This window comes from Paralichthys olivaceus, chromosome 5 (assembly GCF_024713975.1).
Source record: "Paralichthys olivaceus isolate ysfri-2021 chromosome 5, ASM2471397v2, whole genome shotgun sequence".
Lineage (NCBI taxonomy): Eukaryota > Metazoa > Chordata > Actinopteri > Pleuronectiformes > Paralichthyidae > Paralichthys > Paralichthys olivaceus.
The window spans coordinates 28069308-28096060 of NC_091097.1; the positions used below are offsets into that span (position 1 = coordinate 28069308).

General features: G+C 39.0%; 2 protein-coding genes across 2 annotated transcripts in view; one reads left to right on the top strand and one right to left on the bottom strand.

Annotated features, from left to right (window-relative positions):
- The window catches only part of LOC109642464 (G2/M phase-specific E3 ubiquitin-protein ligase), a 333983-nt gene that overhangs the window by 276644 nt on the left and 30586 nt on the right, over nucleotides 1–26753 (top strand). The window lies entirely within an intron of this gene.
- LOC109643825 (sodium- and chloride-dependent betaine transporter-like) lies at nucleotides 3014–25251 on the bottom strand. The gene is made up of 14 exons (XM_069524566.1): nucleotides 25034–25251; nucleotides 21228–21362; nucleotides 19335–19472; nucleotides 13425–13536; nucleotides 13163–13295; nucleotides 11699–11833; nucleotides 11410–11513; nucleotides 10987–11111; nucleotides 10735–10847; nucleotides 9455–9592; nucleotides 9244–9346; nucleotides 8231–8331; nucleotides 7859–8026; nucleotides 3014–3979 (listed from the first exon to the last, which is right to left on the bottom strand). Exons 1-14 carry the CDS (start codon nucleotides 25161–25163, stop codon nucleotides 3860–3862), a joined length of 1755 nt encoding a protein of 584 aa, XP_069380667.1. The 5' UTR covers nucleotides 25164–25251; the 3' UTR covers nucleotides 3014–3859.

Sequence of the window (26753 nt, forward strand, 5' to 3'; positions counted from 1 at the left end):
TTGATACTTAATTTTCTGAAAGTTATGTAAGAAAAATGTAGAATTAGTATCTATTTTGTCGACAGTGAAACTAGAAGTTTTAAACTTTAGGATTAGTTGTTGGTAACTTAAGTGAGTCGTACAAATTCAATTGTGAGATTGATTTGAAGATTATTATTTATTTTCTTTTGCGAAGTTATCTGCATTATATTTCAAATTGTTCTATCCAGACTCAAAGTCTGAATATTCCAACTCTCAAATTTATTGACATTTTTTTTTTTTTTTTTTAGTAAATACAGTTCGTGACAAGTAAATTGCCTTCTTTCATTCTTTTTGTTTCATCTCATTGACAACTTTCCTCTAATTTCATTCTGAAAAGTCAGCTTTAAAATAAAACAACATGGCTCAGTTCAAAATGTTCATCCAACAACTCCTCCTCTCATCTCTGACATGATGTCAACGTGAGTATTATTTTAACCATAGTGTCACCATTGTTCTGCATTTGTGAGATGAAATCTACATCGACGGTGTTTGCTTTAGCACCGCCCATTGAAAGTGACTCCATTTTGTCAGTTTCATACATAACACAGTAAGAGTAACTTCTTAGTTAATGGCTTTAAACCTTTTATACAAGATAAGGCACAACAACTTCCAATAAGTGCTTGTTCATCTGCGTTACTTTAAATAGATTTGATTTATTAATTTAAAATTTCTTTCATAATGTGTTTTACATTTTTCTCATTTTAAACAGTAGTGATTAGTATTCTTTATTTTCATCATATGTCCCAAATAGAAGAGGAGAGTATAGAGATTGTCCAAAGGAGAGCAGGGAGAGCCTGCTCTCCTTTGGATCTGAATTCAAAGGTCATGTATCCTTTTTTTTGCAGTATAGTGTTTTTTGATACAATGAAACTTAACTTTAACTGTAGGGTTTTATTAAACCAACTACATTAATCTAATAACTCCCACTGTAAAGTGTGTTTTTAACTGATGAAAAAGTGTCACACTCAAGCTCAGACATCCGATTACTGTCTTTCATGTGTTTATTTTTGCATAAGCATTCCTGTTTCACACATGCTAAGCTAACTAGCACATGAACAGTAACCGTGCCGTTCGCCAGGTAATCAACTGAAATGACATAAAATGAACCCAAACCACAATATTAATGACAAGGACATATTATCCACTGTATAATCCGCATACATGAACATATTTATAGCATTTAACAAGTTGTAATCAAATTGTATACATTTCTTAACTCACCAGCTCAGCTTCACCAGTCAAAACAATAGCATCCATATAAAGAAGATCCGGCAGGTTGCTACCACAAGAGGGCGCTATTATATTACAACAAATGTTGAATAACTTCACATTAACTATCTGAGTGTTAAGGTAGTTGAGTACAGTTGCCCTACAGTGTTTCCATTTTAATTATTTTGATTTACTTTACTTGACACTTTTGCTTATTTTTAAACAAAGTGTTTACAGTTAAATTTTAACCTTGGCTGTGGACTGATTGTTTCCCTTGTTGGCATATTCACATCAATTTAAAAAATATAAAACAATAACTTATAATAATATTACTTTAAATCTGAATGGAGCCTCTACTTTTCCCAAAAGACACAGAGTAGATAATCCCCGTTATTGATTTAAACAAAATAGGCCTCTTCGCACTGCCTAGATGCATTAGTTAATCTAAAGGGCATCACTAAATACTCATAATGGCCACTAGGCGTGTTGAAGGCAGTCCTCCACTCATCCCCCTCCCTTATCCTGACTAGATGAAGAGCATTACGTAAATCTAATTTAGTAAAGATCTTAGCATCATTCAGCAGTTCAGAGGTGGAGGACATTAACGGAGGGGCTACCTGTTCTTAATTGTGCTGTCGTTTAGACCACGATATTCTATGCAAGGTCTGAGTGTCTTGTCCTTTTCGACGAAGAAAAAGCAGCAGGATAGATGCTACTCAATTTTAAAGGTGTCAAATCACAAGCTGGTTAAGCAATTGAGCGTGAGGCATATGGACAGGTAACACCCTTCAATTTATAAACACCCTTCGATTTATCATGTATCCCCAACACTTTATATTTTTCAGTGTTTTATACTCTTCATATCGGTAAACGCTGTAATCATTATTATAGTTTTCTATAATAAAAACCACTGTTTATTAGAACCATTTGTTGTTGAGTCTTCTGTGGCAACACACCAAGCACACGCATATTTTTCTTCACAAAAAGGACACTGCTCCCCCCCGAAGGTAAGCTCCAGTGTATCCACACCAAGGCAACATTACTGTCGACCTTAGGGCACACGCACACACCTCATCTCAGGATAGGGAAGTGCTGTAGGGACCTCTCCCCGGGTCAAATGGGTGGTTTGGGCCTGGTATAGGCCTTTTTTATAGCTGTTAAGGGGCTTTAGACTAGGTGTTTATAAAGTCTTCTTCTAGTCGTAGACTCCCAGGGACAGGCTGTGAATGGCTCAGATGCCCACCCCTGAGGAGAAGTCTGTGAGTGCTACAGGCGGCAGACTAATGAACGTGCCGTTGCTGGCATGAAAGTCTCAGCTCTGAGGGCAGCCCATCTTGTCACAAAACAGTTTTGAACCTGTGTCCTTATCCCAGAAACTAAAAAGGTGATCTTGAGCCCTCTGCTTCAACTTGGCATAGCATAGCATATGTTGTTAACTAGAAGTGTTTTAATGAAGGTGTGATGTTTAGAATGAAGTCCACTGACATAATGTACGTTCTGCCACAATAACAGTTTTGACTTAACTATCTGTCCGCTAACATTCTTATACATGATTACCAGATTCATAAAAGTAGATTAACACCAACAATCAGATTGTATGTACACTCCTTTGATTTCTTTGTGTCATTTAGATCCTGTAAGCTACTCTCACTCTCTTTTCACCAAGAGCAGAGACGGGACACACACACACACACAGTCACAGTCACACGCACACGCACATGCACACGCACACACACACACAGTGGAGCAGTGGAGAGATGTGAAGGGAAGTCGTTTCATAAAATGAAAGCATCCAAACAAGATCTATTTAATCAATTCAATACATTTAAAACCCAAAGATGGACTAACATGAACCCCAAACGTCTGAAATACAGGCAAAAATATACATATATTATTAAAATATCTGACGACATTACAATGTCCAGAACATTTCAAAATAAAAGCTCTGTAACACGGTTCAATATTAATCCTTGCTACAACCAAATTCTTTTACTTTGTAGAATATGTATAATGTAAATAAGTAGTCATAAAGTTATGACAGCAGTAATGGAGATCTTGCACTGGACTGTCTTGGTGACAAAGGAGCAGGGACTAAATGCAAAGCTGTCAGAAATAGTCAACCTACTCCAGACTGTTTCAAAGTATCTTTATGCACTAATTAAATTGTAAAAAGATTTATGCAGAAAATATACTCATACAAGATGTGTCAGCAGAATTTCCTCCAAACAGGGAAACTCCCTCTTTATACCATTCAAGAGGACAAATATAATAATAATGATAATAACAACAACAACAATAATAAGGATAATAACAATAATACCAATACCAGAAAGAACCCACTAACACACCCATAACACACTTGAATATACAAAAAAATGTATCTGTAGTAATAATATGAAACAAATACAAAAACAAAAAACAAACTTTATGATCTTGAAATTGTGAAGAATCACCTCTATATTTTATGGAATAAATGAAAGCATGGATAGAAGATAACAATATATAATACTCACATAATACACATATAGTCAGTATGTCATACTGCTATCAGGCACATATATGTCAAGAACAATCATGATGTTGTCATTGTAGTAGTAATATGCTTTTCCTTTCCGAACTACTCAGTGTCTCATAACATGTCAGGGACCGGATCTGACATTGGTTTCATTTCTGTTTCATTCAGGACATTTTCTTTTTTTTTCTTGGGACCAACATGGTCACTATCAGGATGCCACAGGACCAACAGACGCTGATGGGGACAGAAAATTCAACAATTACACAAAGAGAATTATTATGGGTGCCTTGCGAAGCCCCATGCAATGCATTGGCACTTATATTATTATTGCTCGAGGAATTTAGGGATATTATTATGGGTGCCTTGCCAGCTGGGGGCTCCTTCTTTTCCGGTCTCACCTCTCCATTGACTCCCATGTTAATTTTTGGAAAAAAGTCAGGAAAGGAGAAATACCAAGAAAAATTTCTAACTCGCTCCCACGGTCTCATTTCTGAACCCTTTCTCGCCAAAACATATCTGTACGTTCGTGGAAGTCTTGGGATTCTCAAAATGTTTTCATTTCTTAGATAGGACCTATAGTTTTTGAGTTAAAAGCATTTGTTTGAAGAGTGGCGCTAGAGCAGCACACTCTAACTTTTGAATGGACTTCAATGGCAAGGGCCAAAAAAGGTTCCTGATGAGAAAACTAAATTTCTAAATCGCTCTTACGGTCTCATTTCTTAACTCTTATGAAATATAAACATATGTGGACGTCGGCCAAAGTCTTGTGATTCTCACAATGTGTTCATTTCTCAGATACGACTTATAGATTTTGAGTTAGAAGCTTTTGTTTGAGGGTTGGTCTGAAACCAGTTTTTGTCTCCAAAGTGTGCGCGCAGCAGGTGTTCCTCATCTAATCAGTGAGTAACCATAGCAACCCCATAGACTGTCAGAGGTCAAGTCTCCTCTATAAATTTACTAGATTCAAAGTTTTTGCCACCATCCGCTTTGGCCCAGTGGTTAAGGCACTCGGATCATGTGACGTAAGTCTGGGTTCGAATCCGGGTGAGGGTGGTGGTTTTTGCTAAATTTTGGAGCATATAAATAAAAGTAAAAATAAGCCCCCCCACCCCCCCATAGTAACTGGATATTACCAGGAACATGTAAGGGGCCTTTATTTTGAAAATAAGCCCCCCCCCATTATAATAGAATGTTACCAGCAAACATGTAATGAGCCTTTATTTTGAATATAAAAATAAACAACCCTCCCCCATTGTAATAGAATGTCACAAGGAAGACTGTACAAAGCCTTTATTTTGAAAATAAGCCCCCCCCACCCCCCCATATTACAAGGAAACATGTACAGAGCTTATGTTTGAGTGTATAAATAAGCCCCCCCATCCCCCCCCATAGTAACTGGATATTACCAGGAAACATGTAATGAGCCTTTATTTTGAAAATAGCCCCCCCCATTGTAATAGAATGTTACCAGGAAGTCTGTACAGAGCCTTTATTTTGAAATAAGCCCCCCCATAGTAATAGAATGCTACCAGGAAAGCTGTACAGAGCCTGGTTTTTCAAAATAAAACCCCCAGGTGGTTACAGGATGTTCCCAGGGAGCTGGAAAAATAGTACATTTTCAAAATAAAACTCCCAAATAGTTACAGGATGTTCCGAGGGAGCCGGAAAAAGAGTGGACTTTCAAAATAAAACTCCCAAATAGTTACAGAATGTTCCCAGGAAGCCTGAAAAACACTGGATTTTCAAAATAAATCCCCCAGATGGTTACAGGATGTTCCCAGGGAGCTGGAAAAATAGTGGATTTTCAAAATAAAACTCCCAAATAGTTACAGGATGTTCCCAGGAAGCCTGAAGGAGGCTGAATTTTTAAAATGAAATCCCATGGATGGTGATTAGACCTTATAACATGGTTTCTCTCTGTCTCTGAAATTGGTCAAGCCAATCAGTCACCACTCTGGATCATGTGATCAAAATGCAGCTTTTATACATGTCTTTCTCTCTCACTGTCTCACTCTCTCTCCCAGGGTCTCTCTCCTTCCTCTCGAACTGTTACAGTCTCTCTCTCTCTGAAATTGGTCAACTCTCAGGGTCTCTGTCCTTCGTCTTAAAGGAAATGTCTCTCTGCAGCGAGTGTCGGCGACGAGCACAAGGCACCCATTCAAAATGTCTCGGCAGGAGAGATTTTCTAGTTTTTATTCTTATTCTTCTTCCGTAAATTTTCGTCTGCCTACTCCTCCCAGAGATTTCATCGCACATACTCGAGACCTATAAAAAAACATGCGGAAATACGTCGAATCCTGTGCTATGACTTTTCTAAGGATTTCGTCATTTCAAAATGTCTCGGCAGGAGAGATTTTCTAGTTTTAATTATTATTATTATATTAATATCATTGTTAAGTCTTGTCAGATATGCTAAATTTAATCATGTTCATGTTTTAAGTTATGTCATGCTTGTGTTAGTTCATGTCTAGCACTAGGTGTTAAGTTAAACTTCACTCATGTCTAGTCTCGTCGTGCACTTCCTGTTTTACTTTGGTACTCACCTTTTCCCTCTCATTTCAGACCCTGACTTCCTCCCTTTGTGTGATTTCCCGCCTTGGTGATCGTCTTCCCCGCCCCTGATTGGTTTCACCTGTTTCCTACTTCCTCATGTATAAATAGTCCTCGTCTCCCTTTGTCCTGTGCCAGTTCGTCTTGTTCTGTCCTTAAGCGTCAAGAGTGTTTCACCGCCAAGTCAAGTTTGAGTTATATTCATGATTAGTATCTCTTGTTTAATTCTAAGTTTTGCTAGTGTTTTGTTTTGCTACTTTTCGATCCTCCTTGAGAGCGCCTTTTGTTTATGCACCTTTTGTGACCGAAAAATAAACCTTTTTTTTTGTTATATCCACTAACCTGCCTGAGTCGTGCAATTGAGTTCACCAGAATTCGTGTCTGAGGTTGTTACAATAATATAGGGTGAATTCAGGTAATCTGGGGAATTTTTTCTACAATTCGTCCAATATCTGTTTTATACATTAGACAACATCAACATATTCTACCTTTCTGTAATCCTTAAGATGTTTTCTAACCACACCAGACAAAATAATTGAGATATCATACTCAAAAGGGACATGACACAGCTTTTAGTGTTCTTTGTGCCAAAAAAGAAAATTCTGTCTGAATTGATTGAAAAGATTTTATAATCTTGGACAGGTCACTTTGTCTGGGACACTTGTATAAGGTTTAAGATAAGCCTAAATTATCTTGCTTTATGCATGTCAAGGTCAATATTACCATTTTTTAAAAAAGCATTATGGACAGTTACTGAGAAAATGTATATTATTTATAGAAAAGTCATCATTATTATTAATATGTAAATGTAATGTTTTTTCTGAAAGAACCCTAGCTGACAAGATGCATAGAATTAAAAATTAATTAATTAAAATTCAATCAACAACAGGCAACAGTAACAATAATAATAATTATATTGGGGCAACTCAGGGAACAAACAGTCCTCTCAGGTGAGAGACCATCATCATCGATCAACCCATTGTCTTCTCCATATGTTTGGTGAAACCAATGGCTGCAGACCACAGGACAGACTCTTCTGTGCTTTTTGGATCATCTCTGTCCTAGAGAGCTCACTGATTATGTGCTAGTTAACTAAACAGACAATCGGTTTAAACAGACAGGGACAGACTTTATTTACCATTAACTCCATTAATCTCTTTAGTTTATTTATTTTTTATTTAATTTTTTTTCCCCATCTAGAGAATTGGAATGACTGTCCCAGATCACCGAAAGCATGCTGTCCTACATTATCAATCATATTTGATGAAGTGGGACAACTCAATGCATATTTTGTTGCTTGAATACATCATAAACATAATTTGATAATTTGATAAGGAACATTGTCTCATTTATGACAGATTTATATAATCTTATGTCATTGACCTTGTTATGCAATTCTAAGGGGGAGCTTCTGATTGACACTTTCCCCACCCCTTTATGTGACATCGACCACATGAAGTCAACAGACTAGATCTTGGGTGTCCCATATTACCCAATGTCCCAGATTACACAAATTCACCCCTACATCTTGTTCTTGTGAAAAAAAAGAGCTGGTGCTCTTACCTGTCTGAGGGAGCCCTTGGTGAGGCAGATCTTGCCAAGAGCCCAGATGGGTATTACAACTACAGAGGAGAGGGCCATGGCCCAGCCCAGATAGTAGGCCCAGTCTGGATACACATAGCCCCGAAATGTCAGAGGCTGATAGTCCACAAAGAAGCAGATGAAGCCAACCTGAAGGAAAAACAACATGATTTTGTTAAACAGTTTTTTTAAATAAACCTTTGTTGTCTATCAGTTTAAACAGTTTATTCTAACACATGAAATGATGAAAATAGTCTAAATTCTCCATGCCAACTGATTGAGGAGGGACTCTCTTAACTTCTTATTGGTGCCTATCTTTAGCAATCACTGTAGTACTCATAGTGTGTAACTCACCATGCAGATCAATGGGGTAAAATAAAGCCAACACAGTTTGAAAAGAACCCAAGGCCTCTGTCCTGTCATTTCCTCAACTGCATCACACATCCGCTCAGCACCTGAATGACAAACATAGATAGTAAAATAACAGGTTGAAAGGACAGACCATTATTAGACAGAATTAGTTAACTCCCAGGCACTCTGTATTTCCTGTTTTTCATGGATTCCATGTCACTTACCCTTCCTGTCGTTTAAGTTCTCAGTTCTCACCTACTTGACTCATTACTTACCTGTTACCTGATTGGTTCAATGTCTGTGCTATACTCTGTTTTGTTCATTCTCCATATGCCAGACTGTCATTGTTCCCTCCAGGGCCACTGCTAGCCATGAGTTTTCTGTCCAGTCAGATGCAGTAATGACTGGGTCTGCAGGCCTGCAGTACATGTTTAACCCTTACATTCTGTTCATATTTCATGCCTTCACAGTATGAAATGTACCTGCTTTCATATGATTTTTCTTCAACCTTGCATAAACTACTGCTACCTGAACAAGATGACCTTTAAAAATAGTTAAAGCCCTCTGAGACAAATTGTGATTAGTGAACATGGGCTCTTCAATTAAAGCTTGATTGATTGATTGATTGATTGATTGATTGAGTTTGGACTCTGGAATGCATATCATCAAGTGAACATTTGGAGGGGGGATAAATGGAAGAAAGCATTCAATACATCTCTCTCTACATATATATATATTTTTTTTTTTTGTTAGTGTCGATAATCTTAACATAAGCTGTCCACACCTGTCTGTAACTTTTATGCTAAGTAAAGCTGTACTTCCATTTGTGATGCTTCATTCTTAGAACACTGCTTTCTTATTCTGCTTTGACTTTTAACCAATGAAAACACAACACTGCTGATGGAAAGAAACACTAAAGAAAAACAAGATTAATAGGTTAGGATTTCTAAGGATGACTAGACTCATTTACACAGTGCATTTCTCCAAATTTAAATCCCATGAGTTATATCACTTACCAAAGGCCCACCCAACAGCCACACACTGGACCAGAGACACAAATAATACACATGCTCCATTCGGACCATAGTAATCAACCAACTGGAACAGATAGATTCCTCCCTGGGCAACAGAAAAAATATAAAGTGTCACTTAAAAGACTCCTGCAAAATAAGAATTGTTTTAGTGATAGGTGTTGTGTTTGGGTAAGGTTTCACCATCATAGGGTACCTGAGTAGTGAGAGGGATCTGAATGATGAAGCAGATAGAACAAAAGAGGAGGATGAAGATTTCTCTACGCCAGGGTCTGCGTATCGTTCCTGGGAACATGTCAATCACTGAAGATGTTATTGTTTCCAAACCTGTAAACTAACACATGAAAACAGACAGAAAGGAGAATAACGTCAACACAGTATTTCAAAAAACAGGCATCAGGCCCAGGCTTATTTTCATTAAGGTGTAGCATGTGAGTGTCTGTTGGTAACAACCAGTCAGTCTTTGGTGCAGCAACACGATATGCAATAGAGTACCCACTTTGTAAGTGCCATCCACTCTTGTCTCCATAAAATAGATTTTTATTTTCAGAACAAATTACTATTAATGAAAATGGCAAGGTATAAATATTATGACAATTGTAAATCTGATTGTGCTCTGAACCTATTCAATGCTTCCTGTGCCAGACACAGCACTCCCATAACATAAATGAGCCTCATCCATGTGTTACGGTAAAGATGATGTTCTTTTCTTTGAAAGCTTCATGTTCCCTCTGTAAACATGGAGCTGCCATGACATTTAATCAAAAGCTCTGATTATTAACATCTCAGGAATAGTGCAACGAATCAGCATGTATGTTTGCAAGGTACGGTGAGATTGTACATCTTGATCTTGGAGGTACGTTTTTATGTGCCAAGTAAGCGCGATTCATTCTTTCAAAAACAAGAAGGTTAAGAAAAACAGCTGGCTGCTGCAAAGGGCATAACCCATGACCAAACCATAACCCATGAGCAAACCAAAAACTCACTAATAAATTCATCTTTACAGCATGTTTGACTGTCCGTGTTCCTGAACACTTTGGTTTTACTTATTTATTTGATGCCACAAATATTAGATAGATAGATAGATAGATAGATAGATAGATAGATAGATAGATAGATAGATAGATAGATAGATAGATAGATAGCAGCCTGGTGCAGCAAGTAGAGGCAGGGAGTGAGTATTAACTCTGCTGCGATGATCACATGATCACCACAAACTTTCTAGTCGGTGAGTTCTACGTATATGACACTACTTTTTCACCAGGAGATATTATATGTTTTTTTTATATTTGCTTCTGTCTGGCATGTTTGTTTTGTCTCTGTTGTTCTCATGTTATATATATTATACATATAGTTGTTTAAATATTTCAGGACCTAAGTAGTTGACTGACCAACAAACTGACTAAATTAATCAAATACAATGGGGTCCAAAAGAGACCACGTTCTCATTCATGTAAGAAGTACTCTTCATCTTACCACTGTGTCCAGCCCCAACATAATGAGCATGATGAAGAAGCAGACAGCCCACAACTGAGGCAGGGGCATCATAGCCACAGATTGTGGAAATGCAATGAATGCCAGTCCAGGTCCTGAGAGAACAAAAGAGACGTTTGAATTTTCATCCTCTCCACTTGTCTTGAATTAGATCTTTGTCTTTTTGTAGCAAATATGTGACTGAAAGTTAATTCACATTTAACAGATATGGTAGCTTCAAAGTTTAAATCATACCTGAATCAACAACCATGTTGATGGGAATTCCCTGGACCTGGGCCATGAAGCCCAGAGCTGAGAAGACTGCAAATCCTGCAACCAAGCTGGTGCAGCTGTTTAGCACACACAGCCACAGACTGTCCCTGTAAACACAAACACACACACACACACACCTTTCTTTGATAGCAACAGTGGATATACATAGGGAATGTGGAGACAGGGAGTAAGGGTTGGGGAATGACATGCAGCATACTGTCTGAAAGGTTTGTGGAAACAGTGCAATGCAACAACAATTTATAGGTGTTTTCAAACTCAATGTTCTTCCCTCACAAGAGAGAAACCCTGATTTGGTAAAAAGTATTGTGGGGAGAAACTGATGGTTGGACTCCAAAAACACAACGTTATCAATGTATCAGTGGAACTACTGATCACATGGTGTACCTGTAACAGTTGTTATCAACTTTGTTGTAGCTGCCCAGGGTGATTAAGGTTCCTGATGCAACGCTATAGGAGTAGAGGACTTGAATACAGGCTTCCATCCACACCTGATTAACAAAGATGAAAATAAGGTCATAGCATTGTATCAAAAGAGCTGTTGTTTCATCTTCATCACTGGCCAAAAGTAGATTTGACTGGTCAACATTAAAAACTAACAATTGAACCATGTCTTTTAGTCCTATAGTCCCAGAAAAACGTTACCAAACTTCATGATTTATCTAAGTTGTCTCACCTGAAGGTCTGCCAGACGAGAAGGTTCTGGATAAAGGTAATAGACCACACCCTGCCAGGCCCCTGGCAGTGTCAACCCCCTGACCAGCAGAATGACCAACATTACATAGGGGAACACTGCCGTGACATACACCGCCTGAAATATCAGTGGATGGATAACAGGTTTCAGTGTCAGGTTACAGAAGTACTGCCCCTATGATCCTGATAGTGTTGGTCAAGAGGTGCTTCCATGCCATGTCAGCACAACAGAAAGAAAATGAAAGATAATACCCCATAGTTACAATTTGTTACAAGTGTTTGATAACTTTGCCAGGACAGTAAATACGTGTTGGTACTGTAATTAGGACTGACAACAATAAAGCCAGTATGAACCAAATGTCAAAATGCTGCTAATTTTTATAAGATGAGACGGTTGAACCGATGTAGCAGATGTACAGTGATGGCTGTTGTTCAATGCAAATGTTGTTAATGTACTGTAACTGTACCAGCAGTAAGTGGGACAGTCCCTGCTGACCATTTGTTGACACTGCTGCTGCTTCTGTTAGCTACAATCCTCGGGTCTGTGGTGGACATTTATCTCGAGATGTGAAATAATGAGTTTCTCAGACCAGAGTTGTCTTCTGGTCTTTAATAGAGCTCTGCAGAGGGTTTCACACTCAGCATGAACGCTCAGAGTGGAACCTCGAATAGGGAAAGAAGAAGTTTTTTATACAGTCGGGTAAACAGGAAACATAAGAGACAACCATTACTGAATAATAGCATGAACACTGAAGCCACCTGTAGTCTGGTTGACACAGGAAACCGTCTGCTTATGCTTCTGCAAGAAACAGGACGTTTGCTAAAAGCACAGATCAGGGTCAACAAGAGGATCATGAACTTCAAGGTTGCATCAGTCAAGTGCACAGCAACGCTCAGGGCATTTGTTAGTTAAAGGTAAAAAAGAAAAAAGTATCTGTCTAGTTTCAAATCACCTGTCTGCACTTACGCCAGACAGCTCCTCTAATGCGAGCACAACTGTATTTCTATATGAGGAGTTATTGTTGAACACAGCACACGAGCATTGATCAGACATAGGAAAGAATTCAAGCAAAGTTCATATGTGAATTTCCTATTACAGGTCCTTGACATTCCCTGTTATCTCTGAACTATGATAGAGAATTAAACTGATGTGAACATTGTTTCAGTGGTGGAGAGTAACATTTACATTTAAATTTGCACATATGTTTGAAGCAGAGTTTAGGACAAAGATGGAAAGGGAGGGGGGCTCTGGCCCAGTTTTACTCCATAACCATAGAAAAAGTCATGACAAATATATGATTAACAATTAAATACTAAATTAAATACTTGCAAGATACACCATTTTGTACAACTAACAGTCCCTCCAATAAAATTTAGTGAAATCATTAGTAGGCTATATAAACTGAATTAGTAGCAGACAGGTCTGAACTGTATTCTGCTCACAGACCTTTCCTGTGGAGCGAACACCTTTCCAAATGCAGAAGTAACAGGCCACCCAGCAGGCCAGGAGACACAACAGCAGCTCCCATTTCACTGTGCCAACCTCGTCTATTCCCCCGGACATGGACAACACTCCTCTCCTGTGTGGGGACACCAGACAGTGAGTGGTGGTTTGACATGCAAAGAATTATTGTCCTCAACAAGGACAGAATTAATTTATACCTTACAGTAATTTACAATGAGCGGTTTGTGTGGTAACACTAACTCACTCCCAGAACTCAGAGACTGAAGACTTGGTGAGATTTCCAGAGGTCCAGTTTCCTGTCAGGTTGCCAGTGTGTAGTGCAGTCCAGTTTGCAGATGTGAGGTCCACACATCTGTCTGTTGACAGGAAAATAAGTGTTGTTTAAACTTTAATCTTCAGATAACACAGAGATTAAAATGATTGTCAGAATATGATAGTTATCTGGTTATTATTTTATGTTAATAAGTAAAAAAATACAAGGATTAGATAAACATTTTTTTACAAATGGTTCAGTGGTTGACTGGAGCATGGTCCCATACTCTCTGAACTGAACACAACCGAATGGGGGTGCCCTGCAAATTAATCATTTTTGCTGACAAAGAAATTAAGGAAATTACGCAAATCACCACTCAGTAAGAGAGAATCGCTGACACAGGATTAGTATTGAGTATTGGTAGTTAGTATTGAAGTAATTAGTATTGAGGACTAGTATTATGTTTGTGTGGCAAACTGGGTTGAGGTTTGTTGCAACAACACCACCTGGGGGAGTTTCACCCCCAGGATATTAGAGAGGAAAAAGTTTTAATAAGACAAGATCACACAAGTTAAATTATCCAAGGGGGCAGAGAGCATTCGATAAAGAATACATTTTATTAACAACAAATTCAATTAACGCTTAACAAAACAAAAACGAGCAATACACTGGCTATCAGGATACCAGGCGGGATACCATAAAATGGCACTCAGGCATAGGGATCAAAAGGGAGGAAGGACAGGGCTTGGCTGGGGCTTACCACAGTGGCAGGGAAGCAAAAAGGAGAGGGGACCAAAAACTAACCACCAGGGACTTGGGCTGCTGCCTGGGGCCCACAGCAGCTGTCCAACCAAGACAGAAAAGCTAAAACCATGCCATGAGTGCATAAAATTTAAACTGATAGCCAAAAGAAACAACAATGGTCACACATTCATCACATTCATCCACACACATGCACACACTTAGGACCAATGATAGAAAATAAAATAACCACACTCAAAGAAAGAAAAACAAGTAACTACAAAATAACAGAAATACAAAACAGAATAAATCCTACAATTTATGAAAATGAAACAAAACCAAATTAAACTAATTTATACAACAATGGTTAAAAATAGTGGCGTCAGAAGTTCATTAGCCGATCAACATGTGTGGAGAGGCCGTGAATAAAGCGGCCAGCCAGAACCAGAACCAGAGCAGGGTAGAGCAACCAGATCCCGCAGAGCCAAAAGAGCAGAACTACTCCAGGGAGCAGTGGCGAGAGACAGGCCACACACTTAACTGCAGCCTTTAAAAACATAGGGCAAATAGTTAATATTTTCCAGCCACAGATAGAAAATATTTTGCCACATTTGTACATACCTTATTCTATGCGCAGTCCTACGGCCAGCAGAAGGGCAAGAGTGCTGTGCCAAATGGCATGAATACGCTGCCCTCAGTATAACACGCCACGCCACGCCACGCCGCAGCCACCCGAGGGATCAGAGAGTGGAAGGAGAAGGTGAGGTGTGGCCGCTCACCTGGTTAAAAGCAGCGGACAGGCGCCGCCCAGCAATCAGGGTACCATAACCCTGGTATAGTGCCATACAGTGGCAGGGAGGAAGACAACCTGCTACATTTGCATATGTCAATATTAATTATTATATTTGCCCTGCTACATGCTGGTGACCTGTCAAGGACGTACCTGGTGCTGTAATGCAATAATGCAAGATAATGATATCACAACCAACACATCAACACCCTGCTCACGGAACATGATTGTGCAAATGAACGGTGCGATAACAACGGAAGAGTTTCCCAATGAGTACTGAGGCAAACCAGGGGAAACAGCCATGCCAATCCAGCCCACAGAGCATATCCACAAACTCAGATTAGGGGACATGATAGGGGGAGCGTTCTACCCAGTCCACATATTGCAGCCACTGGGCACATGGCACTGGACACACCTGCAGCCCGTTGGCTAATCAGAGGGGATATTTAGGAGCCCAGTTTCCAGGCGCGGAGGGCTTTTTTTCAAAGGATCAAGCAGGTAACAGGAGAGACACCAAAAGGCTGGCAAGAAACTGGAGTCCATTGCCACTGGGGAAAAGCTGGGCCCCCACAAAGGCTCACAGATCTCTCTCTCTGCTCTGCCCACAGGAAAGCAGCACTGCTCTTGATTAAGGCCAAGAGGTAAAAGACCCCGGATGGGAGGAATCTTTTAGTTATAGTTTGACCCTCTTTCCCTTCCTCTGAAACCCTTTTTATTAAAAGAAACCTTATGTTTAATGTCAGTTGTCTGAGTCTCCTGATTTCAGTGTGAATCTTGCCTCCATGTTCCCCTGGGTAAGGCAAGTACGTAGCACCGTATGTGGGAAAAGCGACAGAGAAGATAAGAGTTGAAGTTGAGGAGTGGTAGACATCTTGGCAAGAATACTGGTTACAGGACCAATAAATGGCAGACCAGGATGAACAGCATAATGTCACATGTTTCCTATAATAACCAAAGTATAGAGGTAATGACAGTATGTGCCATGGCCATTTATAGACATGGTCGTTTGGAGAACAGATTACCAGACCTCACTGATGTGTGCAGTGAGAAGTGGATCACTGCACTTGAGGAAAGGCCAGCAGGAGTGACGCTAGCTCTAGGCGACATCAAGGCTTTAATCATCCATGTGGCTGGAAAACACATGACTGAAGAAATCTTCTGCAATGCACAGCTGCCAAGAGTGATCACTGGAAACGATGACATAGGGTTTGGAGGATATTGTAATCGAGTATGGGCCGAGCTGAGAAAACAGTTAGAAAGTAATGGTGAAAAAGGCGACAAGAAGTCCAGAAATGTTTAGACAAGGTTGTGGGACTCTTGAAAATGGAATGGCCCCTGTTCTCAGAGAACATTGTGCATCATGTGGAAAACTGCAGAAAAGAAAAGTGTAGGGAAGAGAAAGCAAACAGACACCTAGCTAACAAACTGACACTGCTGCAGCTGAATGAACGGACCAAACCTAAAGAAGAAACCTAAAAAACAAGCCCCTGTGGTCACAGTGGATCAGGCCGAAATGCAGACAGCAACATGGCACAACAAAACCCCACTGTGGCCCAAACAAAGGTCCCACACGCAACAGTACAAGCAGCTCCCATCAACACTGCAACCGCCACCGATTCATGTGCATATTAACCAGCCAGGGCCCCCTAGTGGCAATTATCGCCCCAGAGGACGACCAGGACAAAGACATGGTCCTTTCCAAAGAGGAGGGGGAAGAGGTTTTTCCACACTCCAATACAGGCACTCTCAGTCTCACGTGCAGATAAACCAACCACAACCAGAGGAAGCTTAAAACAGGGGCTAGGCTACCATATAGGAAACAATATCCATTACAACAGAATGCTACTGAAGGAATCATACCAATAATTGATGGTCTGATGAAAGTCGGAGTATTAGTAAAAACCAAAAGCCAATGTAATACCAATCTTTCCTATAAAGAAACCACACTCAATGATTATTGATTGGTACATGATCACCATTGTAGATGCTGAGACATCCATCGTCCTCGACCCTCACACATTGCTCTCAAATATCCCGCCTGATGCATGTTGGTGATTGATCGGTGTTCAGCATTTTTTAGTGTGCCACTACATCCAGATTCACAGCATCTATTTGCTTTCACTAACAGGGGCAGCAGTACAAGTACATGTTTGGCTCAAGGTTACATAGAAAGCCCTTCAATATTTAACAGAGTGTTGGCTCAAGACCTACAATACTTAGATGTCCCAAGCACTGTAATTTATTACATGGATGATTTGTTAATCTGCAGTCCCTCAAAACAGCAATGTGAGAGAGACCCTCTAGCGGTTTTGACTACACTTGCAAAGGGGGGGTCATAAAGTTAGATAAACTGCTATTCTGTCAAAATTAAGTTGAGTATCTCAGAAGGTGATTATGTGGCGGTAAAAGGTTAATCGCAGCGTCACAAATAGAGGCTATCACTAAAGCTCCAAATCCACAAACAGTTGGACAGATGCTCTCGTTCCTGGGAATGGCAGGATATAGTCGTCCATGGACATGTGACTATGCATTTAAATCTGCACTGTTGCGAGCCCTTATACGGTCAGCAGGACAAACTATGTCGCCTTTTCTTGCGTCCACAGTTGATAAAACAAGGAGTGAATATTAAGTATGTGCGTGACACAATACACGGAAATCGATTTTCAGCACATATCCCACCCCCAGATGGCCATTTTAAGCATCTAATGATTGACTTTGTGGATACGATCCAACGAATAGGATAAGGACTGGCTCCATTTTTGTGTGTAATTGCTAAATGTTAGTTTCAACTATGTAGGTGCATGCCCACTGGGTATAGGTCATGTTACTTTCCTGTTGTTAATTTAGTATGGGTACTTGTTGTACTACAAGATACTTAATTACTGCAGGATCTATGTTGCCACCTTAAAATATACACATGTTAGAGCCTGGTTTTTATCACTGTAGATGTCATCATGACCAAAGTTGTTGTCATTGAATAATGATGCATCTAGTGGTTTATTTTTGCTTTTTGCTTTTGTGTGACTAGTTAGAGAGAAAATTGAAACTGCAGGCAGCCGGGGTAAGAGTCTGGGATGTGAGCCAAATCAAAACATTTGCTACGGTGGCCCAGAGCCAAATAAAAACAGGAGGGCTAATGAAGCAATACAGTTGCAGTGGTGGGTTAATGAGACTATGCAGGTGCAGTGGTGAGTTAATAAGGCTATAAATGTCTATGTGATATATTGAGGAAGATAAGAAAGGCCTTAGCTCAGCATTAAGCTGCAGTTGGTTGTTTTGTAGAATCTATATTTGGCATGGGAAATGACTGAGATTGATAATGTTGTTATATCGTTAGGTTCAGTTCAAAGGCCTCTAATGACTAAGATTAATAATAGGTGTCTGAGTCTGACTGATAGTCAGTAATTTAATGCACCAATGAAAAAACAGTGTTCTAAAGCCAAAATCCACTCAGCAAATATGGCACCATTAGATTCAGGATGAATCAGAAGCTTTAATCAGGAAGAGGGTGAAGAAAGTCACCTCCTGATTGGTTGAACAGACAACAGTAGAGATGGGGTTGAGCATATAAGCAGAGGGTTTGAAGCTCAGTCTTCAGTTGGATTCTGGAGCCAGCTCGGGTTAATTGCTTGTCAAAGATTAAATTCTACTGCATTGAACTCTGACCATCTCCAGTGAATTATTTCAACCAAAGATTGAAGACTCCAATAGCAATAGAGTACAAGTGTTGGAAAAGAAGTTTAGTCTTAGTATCTGGCCCAGTATTAGACTTTTTATCTCCAACACCAGCCTCTCTCCCAATGGCAGCTAGCAGTGGTCGATTTGTTTATGTTCCAGCCTCCCAAAGGCAAGGTTTCTGCAGGATCTTAAAAAGTCAAAGCTCAAACATCCAAATGTTAGGCCTGAAAAGTCTTAAATATATTAAAATATTTCATACTGTATATTGAATAATTTTTGATTATGTAAATGTGTGTTTAATGATACTTCTGTCACACTTCAGAATGTATGTTTTTCTAAGAGACCGGGGTTAGATTATGACCTTTTGTAGTTTATCACTCAGGGATGGGGGGGTGGTTGGATGACACCCCTGCAGAGAGCTATATTTGTTGCATAAATGAACACAGCAAAAGTGGTATTTATCTTTGAATCTTTATGGATGGCACCGGTGCAAGTAGGATTTCTCAAGGTGCTGTTTATAGTCAATCTTACTGTAACAGACGTTGAGTGTGTTTGTGCGGGAGAGAGGGAGAGTGAGACAAAGAGGGCTTTCCTCCTGATCTTTTTGTGGTTGGGAAGAATCCTCACTGTGGGTGAACATAGTGTGCAACAGTGTTGAACGGCAGTGTCGATGTAAAAACCTGCATGCTGACCTGTGTTCCAGGGATTGTTGCACGTAGCCCAGGGCAGAGTGGCCCTGAAACAGTGGATGAGGTAGAGGAGGGCCCAGGCCAGAACAATGATGTAGAGTCGGGCATACAGCTGGATCACTATGATAGAATAGCCAGTTCCTGGAGGAAGAAAACATCCTAAATCCTGCAGAATCATTTATTTTGAGCCCTATTGTGACATACAGCTGATAAATATGACACCAACATCAACACAATAGTACTGCCAATACTGCCCAGGACTATAAGCAGATCTCAAAGATATGTTTGAGCATTTGTATTTTATAAGTGTAGCATTTTAATTTTAAAAGTCATCCAAATGTGTCCAGCCAGTTAAAGCTGGTGTAATAAATGTGTGGAAGAAAAATAAAGCAACAACTGTGAGTCAATTAATCTATTAGTTGATCAGAAGAAAATTAATTTGCAGTTGTTCATGTTGTATATTGAACAGTTCACCTTCAATAAAAGTCAAGAAAAAGGATATTGCCTAATATCTTTATCTATTGTGTAAAGATGAAAATTAATTTGATAGCCAATGTTGTCTAAATGCTGTTGTACAATGGAAATTTAAGACAGCTCGCCCTCAAAGTAAACCTTTTGGGTTATTACTGGCCAGACATCCAAAACTTTTAGGGTCATTATCACGGAGCCAGCAATAAAGATCTACATAATTAAAACTCTTTGTACAAGTCAGACTCACAAGTCACAACACTATATGATGTCTGATTGAATAGCCTTAATCAAATTAGTGACCTAAGGAATGTATAAATTGTTAATTACATGCATACATGAATCACCTTATTCTGGTTTTTGTGCCCATCAGCAATTCATTGAAATTCAAAGCACTTTACAGTAGAGTTGTTTGCCATTCACCATTCCCTGCAGCACTCCCCTTAAATTGACCAGTGCAGCCAACATGGCTCACAACCTAAAACTTTTACTTTGAAGGCGAGCTGTCTGTCTTTCCATCTCTAGATTTTCTTGTTCAGTTTTCATAATATAAGTTGGATAATGGAACAAAATCAGAAGAATTCTACGTCATCATTCCAGCCATGCTTATCATGACATGTTAAAATGTCTGTTGTGAAAAAGGCCTATGACTGAACGTAAGTGACCTGCCTAGTCTCCAGATCTGAATTCAACAGCACACCTTCAGGATGTGGTAGAACGGCCAATAAGCAGCCAGAATGAGCAGTAGTATATGCAGAAATGATTTGATTCGATCATTTCAACATGAAAAAGAATCTATAAGAAAAGATTTAAAAAGTGCAACTGGCATATTTAATATTTGATGCATTTGAGGATAAACAGAGAATATATACAACATACAGTGCTGTGAAAACGTATTTGCCCCCTTCCTGATTTCTTCTATTTTGTGTATTTGTCACTAATGTTTCAGGTTATCAAACTAATTTTATCATGAGATTTCCTTTACTGAAGGAAGAAACTGTGCTAAAGTACCTGGCCCAATGTAAAAACATTATGGATGATTTAGTTCAATGCAACACCCAGGCATGATTACTGCCAGACCTGCTCAAAGGTCACTTACATAGAACTTTGTAGCAATTTGAAGTAGGATAATATTCTGTGGAATCATGAGTCAAAAGAAGTTGCCTTTTGACTTAAATCCAATTGAAATGCTTGAGACCTTGAAACGGGCAGTTCATGGTTGGAAGCCCTCCAATGTGTCCAACAATTGTGCAAAGAGGAGTGGGCCAGTCTTCCTCAACACTGAGGAAAAGGACTAATGGCACACATTTAGTTGCAGTTGCTGCTGCCAATGGTGGCCCAGTTATTGGGTTTTGGGGGTCAATACTTTTTGACAGCACAGTACAACTTTCGCAGTGTTAGGATTTTGCTGTGGTTGTATAAGATTACCCTTTGATAGTGGGCTGAGGTTGGTCCAGCAGGTGATGGCGCCCTCCTGTGTGTACTGACCAATAACAGTCTCTAGCAGGAAGAGTGGCACACCACACAGCACAGCAAAGAAGAGGTAAGGCAAGAGGAAGACACCTGCACACACAGAATTACACATCAGATGTTGATAAAGTGAGTGACAGCGATAACTTCTCCAATCAACCATCTGCTCATCTATAAAATGTCTGTATGACGGTTGCAAAATGGCTATTTATTAACAAAGTAAACAGTGTATATACCAACAACAGTGAAATAAAGTGACTAAATAACAGACATACTGTCATGATTCCCTCCCCTCCAGCTGCAAGTTTCCCAGTGTTTTCCCTGTGTCTCCCCCTTCCTTCTGTCTCCTGTGGTTTCTCCCTGTTTTCTCTGTTGGTTTGTCCCATGGGCGTGACCTGGAGCCGGAAGCTGCGCACCGGCACCTCATCATTCATCTCAGTGTGTGTTACCGAGAATAAACTTTGTTATTCTTTATAAGACTGTCTGGTTCTGTTCTGGGGTCCGATCCCTCGTGGATCCTAACACATACACAATTATCTATATATCACACTAGAGGGAATAGCATCATATGTCTCTTTTAAACACTGGAATCATAGCGCTGCAGTTAAATATTGTTCAGTTTATAGCAGCATTGTTGAATTTGCCATGTCAAAACTAAAAGTGGACAATTTAAGCCAATGCTAAAGCATAAATGAATCATCATCAATGCAGAAACCTTTATCAAAAACACATGTGACAATTAGATTCCCAGTATTGTGGCTTCTGCCTTTATTTTCTTTTAGCCCCTCTCTTTGTTTATATTGTTGTACTTGAGTGTTTTTGAACACTGTTTGCTGGTTGTTCATTTAATGCATGGTGATCTGATGACCCAACATTTGAATCTTCAATTGAAACAAATATGAATAGCAGCTGTGTGCTTAAATATGAGTTGATATCATTTTGTCAATGATTCCAAACCATTTGTTCCAGATATTTTTAAGGTTAAATCAATTGAATCCAGATAATTCATAAATAGGAAATTTACCTGTGTGTCATTTGTAATAGAGGTCTGGTAGTTATGTTTAAACTGCAGTTGTCTTATTCCTTAGTTGACCTCTTTTGGCCATGATTTTGTAGATTTTCAATTTTTTGGTAAATTGTATGGATATTCAATTATTTGTCAAAAAGAAAATAATTGTTCCAATTTCTTTAAAAAGAAAAGATTACTTTCTAAACCTTGTACTCCTTCTCCATTGAGCTTGGTCCCTAACAATCACAATTTCAGGATGAGACTTTTTGATTTAACTATAATCTGGTATTTTTGTATTATTGTGCTATGCTATTGTTCAAACACCACAGTAAAAATTCAGCTGTCCTTATTCATATTTACATGACCAACTAACAACCAGTACTTTATAACAATAAATACAGTTTAATATATTGTAGTTTATACAGTAGCATTGTAAAACTAAATTCTGTAATATATAAATACATATATATAATAGTGGTAACACAGTGCAAAAGGTTCTGGACTCAATGTGGAAATTCAAACATTAGGTAGAATTCAACAATATTTATTACAGAGAAAAACTGTATATACAAATGAATGGGTAACACTTTATATTAGGGAACACACAAAGTGAACTTATCCAAGCACTTTATTGTAATTCATGTAAGACTTCCTTACTAACCATCAATAAGCAGTAATTAGGAGGTTAATAAGGGAAAACTATTAATCAATGGAGTAGTTGCAGAATAAGGTCATTAAGAATAAGGCATTAATAAAGAGCCAATATGCCTCTAATATCCATGCTAATAAGCAACTAGTTAATGTTTGACATGTGTTCTCTAATATAAAGTGTTACCATAATAGTAATAGTAATAATATAGTATATATTGTATACTGTACTGTTACAGTATGCCAAACATTTAGGATGCAGTTGGTTTTACAGTTATTTAACCATGGAATGGAAATCAGAAACTACTAGATAACAACTAGATGTCAGTAATCTACTGTTCAATAAAGATACCACCACACACCTAGCTACTGCCAGAATATATTCCCTTTTCTTCCTCCACTGTTCCCTCTTTTCCACTTTGGTCTCCATGTTTGTCTTTCTTACTCAGTCTTCTGAACAGTACTTTCAGTCGGGCCCGGATCTAGAAGTTAGCAGGGGTGGGCAATTTCTACTCTGCCCACCCAATTGATCAATGGTATTCTGTACCCTTTGAATCTGTCAATCACATCATTTAATTTGCCCCGTCAGATTTCCTGCTTTCTGAATTGCTGGTTGGACACATAGGGCTGCATTTCCAAAAACTACTCTGTGATCTTCATTTGAATGATCCGATACTGATTCATTAAAAGGACGGTTTGATCACACTCAGGTCCCCGGGGGGAAAATTAGTTAAATTTTTGGTGCTACCTCCAGATGCTGAAAAAAAAACAAAAAAAAACACTACACCGAGCCAAAGTCTCCAGGTGTTCACAGTTTGTTCATTTACTTAAGCAAACAGGGCTGTTGAACTTGTGTCTTAACATATTTTAAATTAATGACACCTGTATCATATCGTCCATTCACTGCTCCCTTACTGGAACTCATCACATGCATGCGTGCTTCCAGAGAGGCGGTTTGCTGGTGCTAGTCTGTGCGTGGCAAGTGTAAAAACAAATGATTAAATAATAATTATTATCATACTACTATTTGGTTGAATTTTTAATTGACACGTTCTTTACAACTTGAATAAAAACTCTCTAAGTATATATATATATAAAATACTGTTATAGTATGCCACACTTTAGGGTGCAGTTAGTTTTACAATTAAACCAGGAATGCAGGAATACAGGAACTACTAGGTAAGATATCAGTAAACTACTGTTCAATAAGATATACTCAAAAGCTATAAGAAATCATACATTTTACAGGTAGTTTCTCATGAACCAAATTGTATTGAACTATTGACTTGATGGTAATGTTAGGTTGAATTGAAATAACTTTGTTAATCCTCTGACTGAGGGGGAAATTAATGTTTGTGCAAAGTTCTGTGTCAACTAATCGAGTAGAAAATTCACTCAACATTTGTTAATATTGACTATGACTGCAAGCTGAAAGGTCAATAATTACAATACATCCTGATGTCTATGAGATCTGTACTCAAGTAAGGCAGTCAGGCAAATAAGACTATTAAAATAATCACATTCATGCGAATATTTCATAAATTAATGTGCCTTTTTCAGCAAGTACAAATTCTGTAACAAATATTTGCTGTACTTATAATTTTCCATCTAGGCTTGAGGCTTGTATTAAAATGAGTCGCAACTGAGCCCTTAACTTGCCAACAAATTAGATTAGTAACTTTACTTTCACCACTGATCCCAATTATTGATGTACCTTATACATTGAATTTAAACAGGACAAAGTTGAGGTTTCTTAAACTTTTGTAAACCAAATTAAAATGCTGACTTTAAACATTCCAATGTAGGTCATCACAAGCAACTATTGTGTGAATTGTACACATTATGATCATGTTCATCCTGCAACAATTAGATTTGTTTCACTCAAGGTCTCAAACTGTTTTTTAGACAATGACTCAGAAAATACTGAGGAATGTTTGGTATTTATTTACAGTCCCTTTTATTTTTATTTTGGCCATTTTTTTCCTTGACTTTTCTCCCTCTTGCTTTATTGTACATAATATAGATATACCTGTAATGAGCTTTTTAGTGATCGTGAACAGTACAAGAACATTAATTACATTACACTGATTTGTGTCCTCCAGCTTACCTCCTCCATTCTTATAGCACAGGTATGGGAATCTCCACACATTGCCCAGGCCCACCACATTCCCTGCAACTGCCAGAATGTATTCCCTTTTCTTCCTCCACTGTTCCCTCTCTTCCACTTTGGTCTCCATGTCTGTCTTCTCTCCTCAGTCCTCTGAACAGTACTATCACTGCTCACCTCAAGTCATCTGTAGACACCACACTGACTGTAGAGGGCGATACAGCAAGTACAGCAGGTCTAACAAGTGTATATTAGTTACAATGTCATGAAAATCTTATTGGTACATCTTTTATTGCAAATTAGTTGTGATGTTTCCAGGAACAGGGCTGTGTCATTTTCATATGCCATTTACACAGTTGCCACAATGTGTTGATTTAGCTTTTACTGATTCAAAGCAACAGTAACTTTTACAGAGCAACAGTGCCCTCAACAGTCAAACGTGCCATGGTGATGAATAATTAATGTTGGATTCTGTGCGAGTAATCACTTTCATGTGGAGAAAAAACAAAGCCTATCGATCTGATGAGTGGAGCTCTGACTGTGTAGTCCCAATCACCAAACTGAAACACACCTGGAAAGTGGATACTTCTAATGATTCCTGGCTTCTTCAGCCAGAAGACCTGCTATAACTTTGTTAAGAATTATTGATGTTTTAAATGTTTCCTCAGTAATTCTTGAAGATAAATGTTGTCCTTGATGATTTCTAAGTCTAACTGATCTACAGTTCGGCATTTGTCTTTATATTGCTGGGCCCACTTCTGACTTTAAGCTGCGACTATCAATCAGTTACACAATTATCACAAGGGATCTTACCCGCTTACCAGAGTTAAGCCCAATTCATGCTTCTGTGATGGAACTATGAACAGGGCGAGCATTCACAGTTGTGTGTAAGTGTGTGTGTGAGTCACGCTGTAATTACACCACCGAGAACATATTCCTCCTTCAGCTGGAGAATCAACACTAGCAGCAAAAACCCAGACAGACAAAAAATGTCTCTCTTGTGAGCGGCCAAATCACTCAATGATGGATTATCAGTTCATCAACTGGGGCCAATCAGATATTACTACTGCTCCATAAAGGTATTTTAAACAAATTCTGCAGTGGGCCTAACCAATCCAAAAATGCCCTACAAAGAGTTTGCACAGCCTGACTTCTTTCAGCGTGAACTGCAAATAACAAAGTGCAGAGCCAAGGGCAAAGCTGACAAAAACAGAAAACTCCAGGATCCCTTAACCTCAGGGAATAATGTGTCGTTTCTGTCGCATGAAGCTTATACAGGATCCAAACAGCAAACACATTAACACAGGGTTTCCAGGAGTGGCAGGAAAATACAATTATTGCCAAGCTAATGTCCTTGACCTCTACAAAGACAGAGGAATGACAAAAGAAATGACATGGAGGGAGCTTCTTGATTCTATGACATGGAAAAGTAAACATTGGCCACAGAGAGAAGGAAATAGCATTTTGGAGATGTTCTGAAACTGTAAAAATGTCCTGCAGTAATTGAGCATCAGCAAATAAAGACCTGTGATAGCGCTCAGTCCACAGAACCCTGAAGCCACAGCTGCTGCAGAAAGTGCTATTCACCTGTTTGATCAAAGTCCTGTGAAGCTCGACTCAGTACGCAGAACCAAAACTGGACAATCAGTTGTTGTTGCTGTTGTCGTGAAAGCGCTGTTTCTATGATCGACATCATTTAAGTTGATGAATCCCAGCCGCT